Here is a 16,606-nt window from a genome sequence, read left to right on the forward strand (position 1 = left end):
ATGTAGCTGTCCAGTTTTCCCAACACCACTTATTGAAGAGACTGTCTTTTCTCCATTGTATATCTTTGCCTCCTTTGTCATAGATTAGTTGACCATAGGTGCATTGGTTTATCTCTGGGCTTTCTATCCTGTTCCGTTGATCTATACTTCTGTTTTGGTGCTAGTACCATATTGTCTTGATTACTGTAGCTTTGTAGTATAGTCTGAAGTTAGGGAGTCTGATGCCTCCAGCTCCAGTTTTTTCCCTCAAGACTGCTTTGGCTATTAGGGGTCTTTTGTGTTTCCATTAAAATTTTAAGATTTTTTGTTTTAGTTCTGTAAAAAATGCCACTGGTAATTTGATAGGGATTGCATTGAATCTATAGATTGCTTTGGGTAGTATAGTCATTTTCACAATATTGATTCTTCCAGTCCAAGAACATGGTATATCTCTCCAACTGTTTGTGTCATCTTTGATTTCTCTTATCAGTGTCTTATAGTTTTCTGAGTACAGGTCTTTTGCCTCCTTAGGTAGGTTTATTCCTAGGTATTTTATTCTTTTTCTTGCAATGGTAAATGGGAGTGTTTCCTTAATTTCTCTTTCAGATCTTTCGTTGTTAGTGTATAGGAATGCAAGAGATTTCTGTGCATTAATTTTGTATCCTGCAACTTTACCAAATTCATTGATTAACTCTAGTAGTTTTCTGGTGGCATCTTTAGGAATCTCTATGTATAGTATCATGTCATCTGCAAACAGTGACACTTTTACTTCTTCTTTTCCAATTTGTATTCCTTTTATTTCTTTTTCTTCTCTGATTGCCGTGGCTAGGACTTCCAAAACTATGTTGAATAATAATGGTGAGAGTGGACATCCTTGTCTTGTTCCTGATCTTAGAGGAAATGCTTTCAGTTTTTCACCATTGAGAATAATGTTTGCTGTGGGTTTGTCATATATGACCTTTATTATGTTGAGGTAGGTTCCCTCTATGCCCACTTTCTGGAGAGTTTTTATCATACATGGATGTTGAATTTTGTCAAAAGCTTTTTGTGCATCTATTGAGATGATCATATGGTTTTTCTTCTTCAGTTTGTTAATATGGTGTATCACATTGATTGATTTGCATATGTTGAAGAATCCTTCCACCCCTGGGATAAATCCCACTTGATCATGGTGTATGATCCTTTTAATGTGTTGTTGGATTCTGTTTGCTAGTATTTTGTTGAGGATTTTTGCATCTATATTCATCAGTAATATTGATCTGTAATTTTCTTTTTTTGTAGTATCTTTGGTTTTGGTGTCAGGGTGATGGTGGCCTCATAGAATGAGCTTGGGAGTGTTCCTTCCACTGCAATTTTTTGGAAGAGTTTGAGAAGGATAGGTGTTAGCTCTTCTCTAAATGTTTGATAGAATTCACCTGTGAATCCATCTGGTCCTGGACTTTTGTTTCTTGGAAGATTTTTTTTTTTTAATTTTTTTTTATAGCTACTTTTATTTTTATTTATTTATTTATTTTTGGCTGTGCTGGGTCCTCGGTTCGTGCGAGGGCTTTCTCTAGTTGCGGCAAGTGGGGGCCACTCTTCATCGCGGTGCGTGGGCCTTTCACTATCGCGGCCCCTCCCGTTGTGGGGCACAGGCTCCAGACGCGCAGGCTCAGTAGTTGTGGCTCACGGGCCCAGCTGCTCCGTGGCATGTGGGATCTTCCCAGACCAGGGCTCGAACCCGCGTCCCCTGCATTAGCAGGCAGATTCTCAACCACTGCGCCACCAGGGAAGCCCTCTTGGAAGATTTTTAATTGCAGTTTCAATTTCAGTGCTTGTGATTGGTCTGTTTATATATATATTTAAAAATTTATTTATTTTATTTATTTATTTTTGGCTGCATTGGGGCTTCATTGCAGTGCATGGGCTTCTCATTGTGGTGGCTTGTCTTATTGTGGAGGACAGGCTCTAGGCGCGCAGGCTTCAGTAGTTGTGGCACGTGGGCTCAGTAGTTGTGGCTTGCGGGCTCTGGAGCACAGGCTCAGTAGTTGTAGCACACGGGCTTAGTTGCTCCATGTCATGTGGGATCTTCCCAGACCAGGGCTCGAACCTGTGTCCCCTGCATTGGCTGGCGGATTCTTAACCACTGTGCCACCAGGGAAGCCCCTGGTCTGTTTAAATTTTCCATTTCTTCCTGGTTCACTCTCGGAAGGTTGTGCTTTTCTAAGAATTTGTCCATTTCTTTCAGGTTGCCCATTCTATTGGCATATAGTTGCTTGTAGTAATCTCTCATGGTCTTTTTTATTTCTGTGGTGTCTGTTGTAACTTCTCCTTTTTCATTTCTAATTTTATTGATTTGGATCTTCTCCCTTTTTTTCTTGATAAGTCTGGCTAAAGGTTTTTCAATTTTGTTTATCTTGTCAAAGAACCAGCTTTTAGTTTTATTGATCTTTGCTGTTGTTGTCTTTGTTTCTATTTCATTTGTTTCTGATCTGATCTTTATGATTTCTTTCCTTCTACTAACTTTGGGTTTTTTTGTTCTTCTTTCTCTAGTTCCCTTAGGTGTAAGGTTAGTTTGTTTATTAGAGATTTTTCTTGTTTCTTGAGGTAGGCTTGTATTGCCATAAACTTCCCTCTTAGAACTGCTTTTCCTGCATCCCATAGGTTTTGAATCATCGTGTTTTCGTTGTCATTTGTCTCTAGGTACTTTTTGATTTCCTCTTTGATTTCTTCAGTGATCTCTTGGTTATTTAGCAACGTATTGTTTAGCTTCCATGTGTTTGTGTTTTTTACGTTTTTTTCCCTGTAATTCATTTCTAATCTCATAGCATTGTGGTCGGAAAAGATGCTTGATATGATTTCAATTTTCTTAAATTTACTGAGGCTTGATTTGTGACTCAAGATGTGATCTATCCTGGAGAATGTTCCGTATGTACTTGAGAAGAAAGTGTAATCTGTTGTTTTTGTATGGAATGTCCTGTAAATATCAATTAAATCTATCTGGTCTATTGTGTCATTTAAAGCTTGTGTTTCCTTATTAATTTCCTGTCTGGATGATCTGTCCATTGGTGTAAGTGAGGTGTTAAAGTCCCCCACTATTATTGTGTTACTGTCGATTTCCTCTTATAGCTGTTAGCAGTTGCCTTACGTATTGAGGTGCTCCTATGTTGGGTGCATATATATTTATAATTGTTATATCTTCTTCTTGGATTGATCCCTTGATCATTATGTAGTGTCCTTCCTTGTCTCTTGTAAATTTCTTCATTTTAAAGTCTATTTAATCTGATATGAATATTGCTACTCCAGCTTTCTTTTGACTTCCATTTGCATGGAATATCTTTTTCCATCCCTCACTTTCAGTCTGTATGTGTCCCTAGGTCTGAAGTGGGTCTCTTGTAGACAGCATATATATGGGTCTTCTTTTTGTAAACATTCAGCAAGCCTGTGTCTTTTGGCTGAAGCATTTAATCCATTCATGTTTAAGGTAATTATCAATATGTATGTTCCTATTACCATTTTCTTAATTGTTATGGTTTTGTTTTTGTAGGTCCTTTTCTTCTCTTATATTTCCCACTTAGAGAAGTTCCTTTAACATTTGTTGTACAGCTGGTTTGGTGGTGCTGAATTCTCTTAGCTTTTGCTTGTCTGTAAAGCTTTTGATTTCTCCATCAAATCTGAATGAGAGCCTTGCCGGGTAGAGTAATCTTGGTTGTAGGTTCTTCCCTTTCATCACTTTAAATATATCATGCCACTCCCTTCTGGCTTGTAGAGTTTCTGCTGAGAAATCAGCTGTTAACCTTTTGGGAGTTCCCTTGTATGTTATTTGTCATTTTTCCCTTGTTGCTTTCCATAATTTTTCTTTGTCTTTAATTTTTGTCAATTTGATTACTATGTGTCTTGGCATGTTTCTCCTTGGTTTTATCCTGCCTGGTACTCTCTGTGCTTCCTGGACTTGGGTGGCTATTTCCTTTCCCATCTTAGGGAAGTTTTTGACTATAATCTCTTCCAATATTTTCTCTGGTCCTTTCTCTCTCTCTTCTCCTTCTTGGACCCCTATAACGCGAATGCTGTTGCGTTTAATGTTTTCCCAGAAGTCTCTTAGGCTGTCTTCATTTCTTTTCATTCTTTTTTCTTTATTCTGTTCTGCGGCAATGAATTCCACCATTCTGTCTTCCAGGTCACTTATCCATTCTTCTGCCTCAGTTATTCTGCTATTGATTCCTTCTAGTGTATTTTTCATGTCAGTTATTGTATTGTTCATGTCTGTTCTTTAATTCTTCTAGGTGTTTGTTCTTTAATTCTTCTAGGTCTTTGTTAAACATTTCTTACATCTTCTCGATCTTTGCCTCCATTCTTTTTCCGAGGTCCTGGATCATCTTCACTATCATTATTCTGAATTCTTTTTCTGGAAGGTTGCCTATCTCCACTTCATTTAGTTGTTTTTCTGGGGTTTTAGCTTGTTTCTTCGTCTGGTACAAAGTCCTCTGCCTTTTTGTTTTGTTTATCTTTCTGTGAACGTGCTTTTCCTTCCACAAGCTGCAGAACTGTAGTTCTTCTTACTTCTGCTGTCTCAGGGGGGCGTTTTCTATGGTCCAATAATTTTTTGAAAATGCTTCATAACTGAATTCTCCTCTTGAAGAGTCATAATATATATAAACGTATTAAAGGCTCTGAGAAGTACTGCTGTAAAGAAATCTGTTTAATTCTGTTTAACCCAGTATATCCCAAACAGATTTGACCAGGGAACTCTTTTCTACATGGAAAAAATGTTTGTATCTTGCACACACAGTTTTAGAAATTGCTGCTCAAAAAAAAAAAATCCTGGAAGAAATTGACATATGGAAAAAACTTTAAAATAATCTAATCCAGCACCACATTTTTAAGTGTGAAAAAATGAGAGGTTAATGAAATTGTTCTTTCTGAGTATTTGAGAGAATGGAACCCTTATCTCCTAATTCTTAGTCCCCCTGTTCCCATTTGCTGCTCCTCTAGCAGGTTCCCTCCTGTTGAACTAGTCCCAGGAAAATGAAGCAGGTTGAAGGAATAATCCTGTCATTTTGAGTGAGATGTTTGTATCTTATACATTTCTTTAGTTATTTTGTTATATCCGAAAATTCTGAATTTCCCTTTCAGCCTGGGATTTGTTGCATTCTTTTAAACAATGTGCTATGAAAAGTTTTAGACATTCAAAGAGGTATAAAGAATAATATAATGAAAATCAGGATATCCACCACCCAGCTTAAGAAAAAACATCTCCAGTAGCCTTGAAACCCTCTATCCTTCTGTGATCAAAGCTTCCTCCTTTCCTCCCTCCAAAGTAACCACTCTCTGGATTTGGCATTTATTATTCTCATGCATCTATTTATACTTTTACTATATATGTATGGGTCTTTAAGCAGCATATGCCACTGCTTTATGTGTTTTTAAAATGTATATCAATGGTATGTATTCTTTTCCAATTTGTTTTTTTCTATTCAATGTTATATTTGTGAAATTCATCCACGTTGTGATATGTGACTCTAGTTCATTCATTTTTCACTATTGTATAGTATTCCATTTAATGAATATGCCATGATTTATTTATCCATTCTGTAGTTGATGGACATTTAGGCTGTTTCCAGTTTCTGGCTCACAGTTAGGGCTACTGTGATCATTCCTGTGTAGATATTCTTATGTGACTATTGCTATTGGGTATATATCTAAGAGGGAATTGTCCCGTTGCAGGGTATGAGAATTTTCACTTTTGGGAGATATTGTCAGATTGCTCTCCAAAATGGTTTACTAACTTATACCCCCACCAGCAGTGTATAAAGGTTTTAGATGTATTGCATTAATTGGTTCTTTCTTTTTCCCTTTCCAATTCCTATATCTTTTATTTCATTTGGTTTTCTTTTTTCTTTTTTTTTTATTGGAGTATAGTTGATTGACAATGTTGTGTTAGTTTCAGGTGTACAGCATAGTGATTCTGTTATAAACACACACACACACACACACACACACACACACACACACACACATATTCTTTTTCATATTCTTTTCCATTATGGTTTATTACAAGATGTTGACTATAGTTCCCTATGCTATACAGTAGGTCCTTGTTGTTTATCTATTTTATATATAGTAGTGTGTATATGTTAATCTCAAACTCCTAATTTATCCCTCCTCCCCCCCTTTCCCCTTTGGTAACCATAAGTTTGTTTATTAATTGGTTCTTATAATACAATTCTCATGAGGATACATCTCTGATCTTTCTTGCCACTGGAAAAGAAATTTTATTTCTCAAAATTACTTGACATCTACCTTCTCAGGAACACATTTCATTGTTTCCATTTGTAAATGAAGGGGTTGGCCTAAATAACCTCTAAGGTCCCTACCAGCTTGACAATCTGTGTTCCCATGAGTTATTCATTAGTGAGAGCATCTGAAGCAGAACCTTGGTTTTTGGTTACATTACAGGAATTATTTTAGGAACACATAACAAGGTTTGGTACAAATGAAATGTGTGTCTTGTCTCTTAGTGCCATACTGTCAGGTAGAAAGGCAGTGCTGTGAGAGGGAGGACCATCATGCAATGTCACCTTGGACTGGAGAGAGGAATCTGTAGCTCACAGGAAGGGGTCTTCTTTTCACTTCCCTGTTCTTTCCTGAGCCTCTCATGATTTAGAAGTCTTCCTTATTTATTTTCTTCCAAGAATAATAAATGATTGTTGTAAAAATTATATATATATATATATATATATAAAATATGTACACACACACGAAGTGTATAAAGTCAAAATGAGGGTCCCCTTCATACAACTCTCCAGAAGCAATGTCGCTAAACAGTTTTGTATATCCTTGTAGGCTTTCTTTCTGTGCACACACAGAAAAAAGGTTTTTTACAAAACTGGAGTTATACCAGACATGTTCATTCTGACACTTTTTTTTAACCTAAAATATATATCTTCAGCATCTGTTCAAATCAGTGAGCACATATCTACCTCTTTCTTTTTAACAGCTACATAATATTCCATAGCATGAGTGGCTGCAATAATAGAAAAGATTTGAGTACTTACTAGATGTCAGAAACTATGAATTAGCTCCTTACAACAAGGCTATGAAGTATGTATTTTCGTTATCCCCTTTTTTACAGATGCAGGGACTGAAGCATGAAGTCAGGGAGCTTGTCCAAACCTGTGCTGTTAGGTCTTGGAGTCAGGATGCAAAACCTAGTGTGCTGGCTCAGAGCCCACACTCTTCACTGTTATGCGGTGCCGCCTCTCCGACACAATCCACTTAACCAGTCCCTTGTTGATGGACGTTTGAGTCGATTGCAGTTTTGCTATTGCAAACAATACTGTAGCAGACACCCTCATCCACTTCTGCAAGTAGGATAGGTTCCTAAACTTCTCCAGTTTATAGGTGGAAAGAGCTTATTCATTTGTTCAAAAAACATTTACTGAGCTCTAAGGCACTGGGAAAGCTCTGAGGTCAGACTGGGAGAGTTGACTAGCATTTTACTTTCCAGATGTCCTTGGAAGGTCATTTAAATGCTCTGTAGGATTTGCCAGCTGGGTGATACCCCAGACCCACTGCATTCTGTCCATTCTTAATTGCTTGTGTCTTTGCCTGGGTAGTGGCATATCTGAGTCAGCCCTTGGGCTCCCACCTGGTGGCCCATAGCCAAGAGTCTTCCCTACTTACTAAGTGTCAGTGACCACAGTGCCTCAGAGCCTGGGTTCTAGAATTTACAGAGGCAGAATAGTGTAGCAGTGAAGAACTTGTATTCTGAGACACACCAGCCTGGATGTAAATCCCAGTTCCTCACCTCATAGTCACAATATCACTTTGAACAAGTTACTTACTGCCTATGTGCCTCCGTGTTCTTACCTGCACAATGCAGACAACAGTAGTAACTACTTCATAGGACTGTCCTGAGGAGTCAATGCTTGATGTATGTAGACTGATTAGTTAATATACGTAAAACATGGAACACAGTAAATTTTAACTGTTATTATTTATTTGACTGTGGAAAAGCTGCTACACCTTCCTTTCCATAAAACAGTTGAAGATGTCCATGGCACTTTGGTGAGGAGTGGGGAGGGAGGGAGAGAATAGCCGTTAAATAGCTAATATACTCACACAGCTCCAAATTCAAAAGGTACAAAATGATATTCAGTAAAAACTATATCTCCTATTGGTGACATGGGGCTTTTGTGGGTGTGAGTAATTATTCTATTTCTCAACCCAAGCCATGATTATATGGGGATTTACTTTGTAATAATTCAATATATTTTACACATATGTTTTATGCACTTTTTTGTAAGTTATATTTCTCAGTTTTAGAAAGAGAGAAAATAAGGGAAAATCCCAAAGGAATGGAAGGAATTCTCCCATCTCTGTCTAGTAGCCACTTGACGCCATTCTCCAAAGGCAATCAATGTTAACGGGTTCTTTTCTCTACTTCCAAAGATATTTTATTGCATATATAAGCGCATATTTTCCTTTTTTTAACACTAATGTAAACTAACCACTTTATTTTTTTTCTTCTTTCCTTTTTACTTAAAAATATATCTTAAGAGATCATTCTATATTGGCACATAAATAGTTCTTAATTCTGTTTTTAACAGCTGTATAGAATTCCATTGTATGGATACACCATTATTTATTTAACAAGTCCCTTAGTAATGGACAGTTGGGTTGTTTGCAGTTTTTTTGCCATTTCAAGCCTTGCTTCAAATGCTAATGTTCTGTACACATCATTTCACACAAATGCAAGAAACTTGTATATCCAAAGTCCTTCTCTTCATGCCCCTTGGAATTTGTACCTACAAAGTTGAGGACCTGTACACTCACCTGTTTGGAGTTCAATTCAATAGATCAAGTTAGTTTTTGTCTCTTAATCCCATACACCTATCTCACCTCTTCCTGATTCCCTCTCCCCACTGGTAGCCACTAGTTTGTTCTCTATAACTGTGAGTCTGTTTTCTTCTTGTTATATACACTTGTTTGTTTTATTTTTTAGATTCCACATATAAGTGATAACAGAGTATTTGTCTACACATAAAATAATTAAGCTACAAGGATATATATTGTACAGCACAGGGAATACAGCCATTAGTTTATAATAACTTTAAATGGAGTATAATCTATAAAAATACTAAATCACTATGTTGTACACCTGAAACTAATATAATGTTGTAAATCAACTATACTTTAATTAAGAAAATCAAGTCAGAAAACATTCACCGAGTGCCTGCTCTGTGCCTGGCTCTGTGTTAAAAATATGTGAGGTAGAAATAAATATTGGGCATGAATCTTGTCCTCTACCAGCCAACAAACTTGCTTTCATGCTGAAATCCTGGTATTCCACATATATTTAAAGCTTTTATCTCTGCCTAAGTTAAACAATGTCTCCTCCCTGAATCCTCCCAGAAAGGCCTGTATATGGCTTTGAGAACTAGGAAAAGAGTATTCCTATTGGGAAAAAGCCACAGCTTGGTATCTAGCAGGATCCCTAGGGGAGAGCACAGATGAGTTGGTTCCACGGCAAAAGCATCCTCCATACTACTTCATGCATCCAAAGCTTCTCTCTCACCTTAGCTCAAAAACATTCATAAATATATCCTACATCCCTCCAGCTTGAAGTGAACAATTCCTACTCTGTGACCTCTCAGAGTATGATTTCTGTGCCCCACATAAGGTATGAATCATTTCTCCCCTGTGATACTTGTCTATATGTCTTATTTCCCACACTCGACCGTTTGGGTACCAAGCCAGATTCATCTCCAATTCCTCACATACTCTGCAAGTTAAAAGGAGGAATAGGAAGAGAACAATCAGTATGTACAGGTAGTAATTGGGACAGGATGGAAATAAATAAAGAGTCAGCAAGAAGAATCTTTATGTAGACCAAAGAGCGCTGGCCAAGAGTCAGGAGGTCCAGGTTCACTTGTGTCTCAGCATCTTCATCTGTCAGATGGGATCATAATTCTGGCTGGGCCAACCTTACCAGGTCCATTGAGGATCAAGAAAGACAGTACAGCAGGCTACAAAGGCATGCCCTACAAATACAGCAAATGCTAGCATTTTGATGTGTGGCAACTGTTAAACATTAACATTTTAGCAAACCAAGGTCTAGAGAGGTGAAATGACTTGTCACAATCAGTGGCAAAGTCTGAACATAACAGAAGGTAGTCATGCTAGTACTAGAAACAGTTTATTCCTTTTTGGCCTGTGTTGGGATTAGAAGATCTGAATTCCCTGATTCCTGGATTTGTTTTATTTTTATTTTGTGAAGCATCAAACTAACATCAGGTCAGTAGAGGAGAATAGGAAGGAAGGAATTTAATCTGTAGAGAGGTGAACCTCAAAAGAGAAAAAGGGATAGTTTATGAAAGAAAAACTACAACTGGCCACTAAAAATGTAAGGAAAAAGTTAAGCATTTCTAGTAATTAAGGATACAAAGTAATCCTCAAGATGCCATCTTCACTTACAAAATTGGCAAAGATATTTTAAAAATAAGAATACTAACTGCCGGCAAGTGTGCTGGGAAACTGGCTCTCTCATACATTGGGGGTAGTACAAAGTGATCTAACTTTTTTCTAGGGCAATTTAGAAGTATGTATTACAAGTCTGGGACTTCCCTGGTGGCGCAGTGTTTAAGAATCTGCCTGCCAACGCAGGGGACACAGGTTCTATCCCTGGTCCGGGAAGATCCCACATGCCGCGGAGCAACTAAGCCCGTGCGCCACAACTGCAGAGCCTGTGCTCTAGAGCCCATGTGCCACAGCTACTGAAGCCCGCGTGCCTAGAGCCTGTGCCCCACAACAAGAGAAGCCACCACAATGAGAAGCTGGCGCACTGTAACAAAGAGTAGCCCCCGCTCGCCACAACTAGAGAAAGCCCTCATGCAGCAACGAAGACCCAACACAGCCAATAATAAACAAAGTAAATAAATTTAAAAAAAAGAAGTATGTATTACAAGTCTGAAAGTGGTTCATGCCCTTTGATCCAGGAATTTTCCCTTCTAGGAAATTATCCTACGGAAAGAATCACAAATATGCACAAGGCTGTTCATTGCAGTGTGACATGTTTAATTGTTAAAATAAATTTTGGTATATCCATTCAGTGGGATAGTATACAACAATGATTACAGCTAACATTTATTGAACAGTGTGCCATTGCCAGACACTGTGCTAAGTTATTTAAATACATTATTAATTTTAATCGTTAGAAGTAGTCTACGAGGGCAGTCATCCCCATCTTACAGATGAGGACACTGAAGCTCAGAGAGGTTAACTTGTCCCAGGCCACACTGATATTAGGTTGAAGAGTGTGGGTTTGACCCTAGGTCTGTCTGATGCCAAAACCCATGGCCTCAACCATAGCACTCTAACAGCTTTGCAGCCATTAGAAATCATCTTTTAGAGGAATAGTTAGTGAAATTCTAAACTGATCATGATATAAAAGGCAAATAAAAAAAGAATGATACAAAATTATAAATATATAATAAATATATAAATAATATGATGACAATTTTATTTCCAAAGTGTAAGTATATATTTTTCACAGAAAAACTACCATAAGGATTCACACCTGTTAGTAATGGTTATCTCTGGATACTAGTATTATAGGTTATTTTTAGTTTCAGTTATGGTTTTCTATATTTTCCAGTTTTTCTATAAAGAACATGCATTACTTGTATAAAAAATATTAATGTAAAAAGAGGTCTGAAAGCAAGACTTTTGTAGCCATCATACTTACAATATGTCCATAGCAGTACTTCATTTTTGATCTGAATGATTAATTCTTTTATGTTGGTGTTGGATCAGAGGGGAGCCACCTTTTCAACCATTCTTTAGGGCAATCTCTTTGGGGATGAGGAACGATGTAGCTGTGTGATCTCTAGGGACTTTGACTACAATAAAGTGTCCTTCAGACAATAAATTCTTGCACCTTCATGATCTGTAATAGTCCCAATCTTTGGACCATAGACCCATGAGGAGGAGGGAAGGGTACTTAATGTGAGGAGTCCACAGATCTTTAAATGTATAAGTGTTTTTCTCACTCTGCAAGTGCTAAAAGTACAGCTACTATGTAGGTGTGAGTGGGTGAAGTGAGATTTTTTTATTTTAAGAAGAGGCCCTTATACCTAAAATGTTGGGAACCACTGAAATAGAGACTAAAAATGGTGGCTATTTAATCATCAGGATCAGGAATCAAAGATGTTCACTTCCTGCCCATTGGATCAAAGTTGGCACATCTTTGCCCAGCACTAAAAGATATCACTTTTATCATCTGTAAGCATTGTTTTAGCCACCCATCCTCATCACACTTGTGTACATTCACTAAACTGTCAGTTGGTCTGTACATTTAACTTTTTCATTCATGTCTTTTCTAAGCTTAGCTCTTGACATCAAAAGCTGAACATGTCTAAAGAATAGCTTATTACGGAATACTGCTCTCACCCGCCCCCGCCACACCAAATTTGCTTCTTCTCTTGTCTTTCCTTTCCTGCTGTTGGCAACATTATCCACCCAGCTCCCAAAATTAAAAACCTTTGACTCCTTCACCTCTCTCACCCTTCACCTCCAAGTGATCACCAAGCCCAGTGTGTTTTACCTCTTCAATGTAACTCAAAGCCATGTTCTCTGCTCCCTCTTCACTGCAACTGCCTTCCTATTTTGACAGCTCCTCAATGGGTTTTTGCCCAAGAGAATCTCTCCACAAGGTAGCCAGAGGCCTCTTTCTAAAATGCAAATCTAGTCATGTCACTCCCCTGCTTAAAGTCTTCAGTGCTTCCCTATTGTCTACAAGATGAAGCCTTAGAATCCTCTGCTTATCATTCAAGGCATGACCCAATCTGGCCACAGCCTCACCTGCTACTCCCCACAAGGCACCTACCTTGTACTCTGGTCACACCATACATTCTATTTTTGTGCTGTTTGGAATGTTCTTTTTTGTTTTATCTTGACTAATGGCAATCTGATTTCTCTTTTATGACTCACTTCAAGTATATTTCCTCTAAGGAGACTTTTCCTGACATGACCAGGTAGAACTCACCTCATCCATCCCTTCACTCCAACCCATAAATACTTCTACAATGAATGCAAGTAACACTTTATGGCTTGATTTTCCCCATGTCTGTTCTCTCTGTATGTGAACTCCTCAGGGACAGGCACCATGTCTTTTTCATCTCTGTGCCTCCCAAACTCCAGCCATACTGAACTTACTGTTCTCTGAACATGCTGTGCTTTTTTTGTGACATCCGCCTTTGCACAGGTGCGTCCCTCTGCTGGGAATGCATTTCTCCCTTTCTTCTCTTCTCTGCACAGGCAAACATCTACTTGTCCTTCAAGACTCATCTCAAATGCAGTCTCTCTGAAATCTCAGATAGAGTTAGTTGTTCTCCACTCTGTGCTCCCCTAGCCTTCTGGTCAAACCCGATTATAGCATTTGCCACATAAGTGTTTTATTATCATTATCAGCTTATATGACTGCCTCCCTCCTTCTCCCACACCCCATCCCCAGGCAGTGAAATCTCAGCATATCATCTTTGTGTCTCTAGCACAAAGCACAATAGAGAAACAATAAATACTTCCTTGATCAATAATTAAATCAAATTTTTATGGTACATGATAACCTGGGAAAAACTATTGGATAGGTCAGTAAGCTTTGAATACTTATTTACATAACTGGTCAAGGCACCTCTAGGGAAGTGGTGGATTTGCAGTCCTTTTCTAGATCTTGACTCTAAATTTCTCCTTGTTACTCTTCCAGGTGCTTATGCTCAACAGTTGGTGCACTGCCTATCCTCACTCCCCCATGAGCCTCGGTTCTGATGCAACCTATGGTCATGCAGGGATGCCCTTACACCCTCCCACGATGTCATGAGTGGCGGGCAGCTGACCACTTCCATCACAGCAGCAGCCTCCGAAGCACCTGCGCCCAGCCTCAGGTAAGAGGTCGAGAGCAAAAGAAAGACCTGTAGAGACAGGGTGGACACAGGATCTGTGTGTGATCTTGTGGGTATCCATGCTTCCTAAGGCTCAGGGGTACTGTCCATATACATGAAACCTCTTGGACAGCACGGGGCCTCCTTTGGCCCATCCTTGTCACTCATGAGGCCTTTTATGGGGGGCATGGGGCAAAGGAAGTGTGTTGAGCTGGACAAGCCAAAGGGCCCACAATGGCTGAGGGGGCTGGTTTTATGTTAACAGCCCAAGGGAGGTCCTAGAAAAGCATGATCCTTCAGGATATAGCCAAGGACAAGACAGGACCTTCCTTTGTCTTGACTTCTCTGTGGCTTACCTCATATTCTGCACCTGCAGAATATTCCCTCTCATTCTATTGGCTCTTCTTCTCAAGTCCCTAGTCTTACTCGCAGTGGGTTAACCCCACTAAGGCTCCCCTGAGTTTCATACTGGCCTCTCCTGTCTCTCTCCTCCCCTAGAAGTGGAGTGGTGGTGCTGCGTGTGCCCACCTGCATACGTTCTAGGTGGTCAGAGTATGTGTGAGAGGCAGTAATCCCAAGAGGGCAGCCCCCTTTCCTGACAATGAGGGAGGTCCAAGGGAAAGCTGACTAGACAAGAGAGAAGTATCAGCATACTTTGGCTTGCCCTACAATGCATTGGGGTCCAGAGGCCATGGGAGTGTGTGAAAGTACTATGTTTCTTAGTATCTCACAGATGGGCTGTGGCGCTGAGTCACTATTCAGCTGCAAACAGCAGCTGAATATACAGGGAGGAGGAAGAGAGAGACACGGATGGAGAGCTGGCATGGATGGAGAATGTAGGTGCTGGGGAGCCCATTTGGGGGAGAATAATGGGAGAAAGTCAAGGTCCAGAGAGGCATAAGACCCAGGTCCTCCCAAGCTGTTTTCACATGTCTAGCCAGAGACAATTTGCTGCTTGTAACATATTCTCAAAGTCAGTGTCAACTTAGAGTCCCCCTGTGCACCTACCCCTTCCCCAGACTGGGACTTTCAGAGGATTGAGGGATTGAGAAGCATGGGTCCTCCCATAAGGCTTGCCCTGCTCATTGCCCACCCCCTCCAAACTTCTCCACCTGGCAACGGGACCTGAGGGCTTCATTTTGTGACAGAGAATGGTGAGACCAAGCCCTCTCCTCGGTCACTGTCTAGTTTCTTCTCTTCCTTCTCTATGGCTCTGACTTTGTCTTAAAGTTTCAAGAGGTAAGGAGAGAGCCCTATGGGGAGTGGGGAGTGATAAGCAAACATCTTGGCCACAAAAGCCAGAAGTAGAAGGCTATTGATAGGGAAAGAAAACTATGATTATTCATTATTTGCCTATTGTGTGCCTGGTTCTGCCCCAGGGGACTTGAGATTATTAGGGGGAACTCGGAGGGGAGAACAGGGTGATGGAGCATAGTAAAGGAGCCAAATGGGGGCATAGGAAACTGAGAGGAAGGCTGGAGGGAATGAAAGGCTAGCATGGGTGGAGCCCAGCTCATCGTGGGCGCTTCCATCAGAACCAGACAACTAGGTTGTGGCTGGATCACAAGAGGCCATTTCTAACTCTGGGGCATTCCCAGTCTGGGGGACTCTGTGAGACTGGCTTGGGACCAATTATCCCAGCATAAGCCAAGCTGCGACCCAGAGCTAGAGCCACTCCCTGCTCTTGGCCTGCTATCCCCTGCCATCCCCCATCCACCCCGCAAGGCTCTACCCCGTAGCCCCAGAAAGGGTCAGGCAGCTGCTCTAACTATTCCTGTAGGTGGGCCTCAGCATGGAAACAATGTGGAACTGTGGAAAGCCCAGAAGACTCTGTGGGAGATAAATGAGGATTGGAACAGAACCCTTTTTGGTCAAAATGAAGTGTTTTTCCTCAGTGCTTAGGGGTGGGGGCCCAGCTCGGGAATGTTAACCTTTCTCCAGCCAAGTCTGCTGGCAAAGGAGAAGAGTGGCCACCTCCAGAAGGGGCCCTGCCCCTCAGGCCAGGGACCTAGGACAGCACAGGCAGGGCACAGGAGCCTCCCTGGCACTGGATCCCTGCATGGAGTTTCTGGGTTCCCTCTTGCCCTCTCCCCACCCTGCAAAAGTCCAGGGGGGGGATGCCCATTGACCATCCATCTCCCCCTGGCCTTAGAGTGCAGGGGGAGGTCTGTGGGGACAAGTCTCTCCCTCTTCTCTCAGTTTCACTGCGGGCTTGGGTCAGTCTTCTGCTGCCCACCTGCCCAACCACAGCTCTGTCCCCAGGTGTGCCACACACATCTCTCACTGCCTCTGAGGACGCTTACTTAGTCAACGACAAGGTTTATCACCAAGCTCATCATCCTTCCAGACCTTGGGGAAATTGCTTACCAGAGGTTTGTCACCAAAGCAGTCTGATCCTTTCCTTCACCTCAGGGGGTGGGGGTGGAGGCAGAGTGAGTCTTTTGTGTCTTCCAGGGAAAGGGAACATAAATCAACAGAAGCTCCCCTCTTCGTGCCCCTCCTCAGCACCATGGAATGCTCAGTCCCACTCTCACCATCCTTGCCAGTCTGGGAGGGCCCTCCTGGCCCCGGTGTGGCGGGCCCAGTTGGGAGTGAGCCGGAATTCCCCAGGGACAAAGCCCTGATTCACCGTCTGGAGTCCTGACATAGCCGCCCCCTCTGGATTCCTGGGGGGTCAGTAAACAAACAGGGTGACAGATCCCGCCTCCTGG

General features: G+C 40.9%; 1 protein-coding gene across 1 annotated transcript in view; it reads left to right on the top strand.

Moving 5' to 3' along the window:
* The first annotated feature begins 4,126 nt into the window (after positions 1-4,126).
* Positions 4,127-16,606, top strand: part of DRP2 (dystrophin related protein 2) — a 38,297-nt gene continuing 25,817 nt past the window's right edge. Inside the window, exon 1 of the mRNA XM_082377093.1 lies at positions 4,127-13,898. Coding sequence (XP_082233219.1) covers positions 13,782-13,898 — 117 coding nt within the window. The 5' untranslated portion in view covers positions 4,127-13,781. The remainder of the gene's footprint in view (positions 13,899-16,606) is intronic.

This window comes from Balaenoptera borealis (assembly GCF_965194805.1).
Source record: "Balaenoptera borealis genome assembly, chromosome: X".
Taxonomy (NCBI): domain Eukaryota; kingdom Metazoa; phylum Chordata; class Mammalia; order Artiodactyla; family Balaenopteridae; genus Balaenoptera; species Balaenoptera borealis.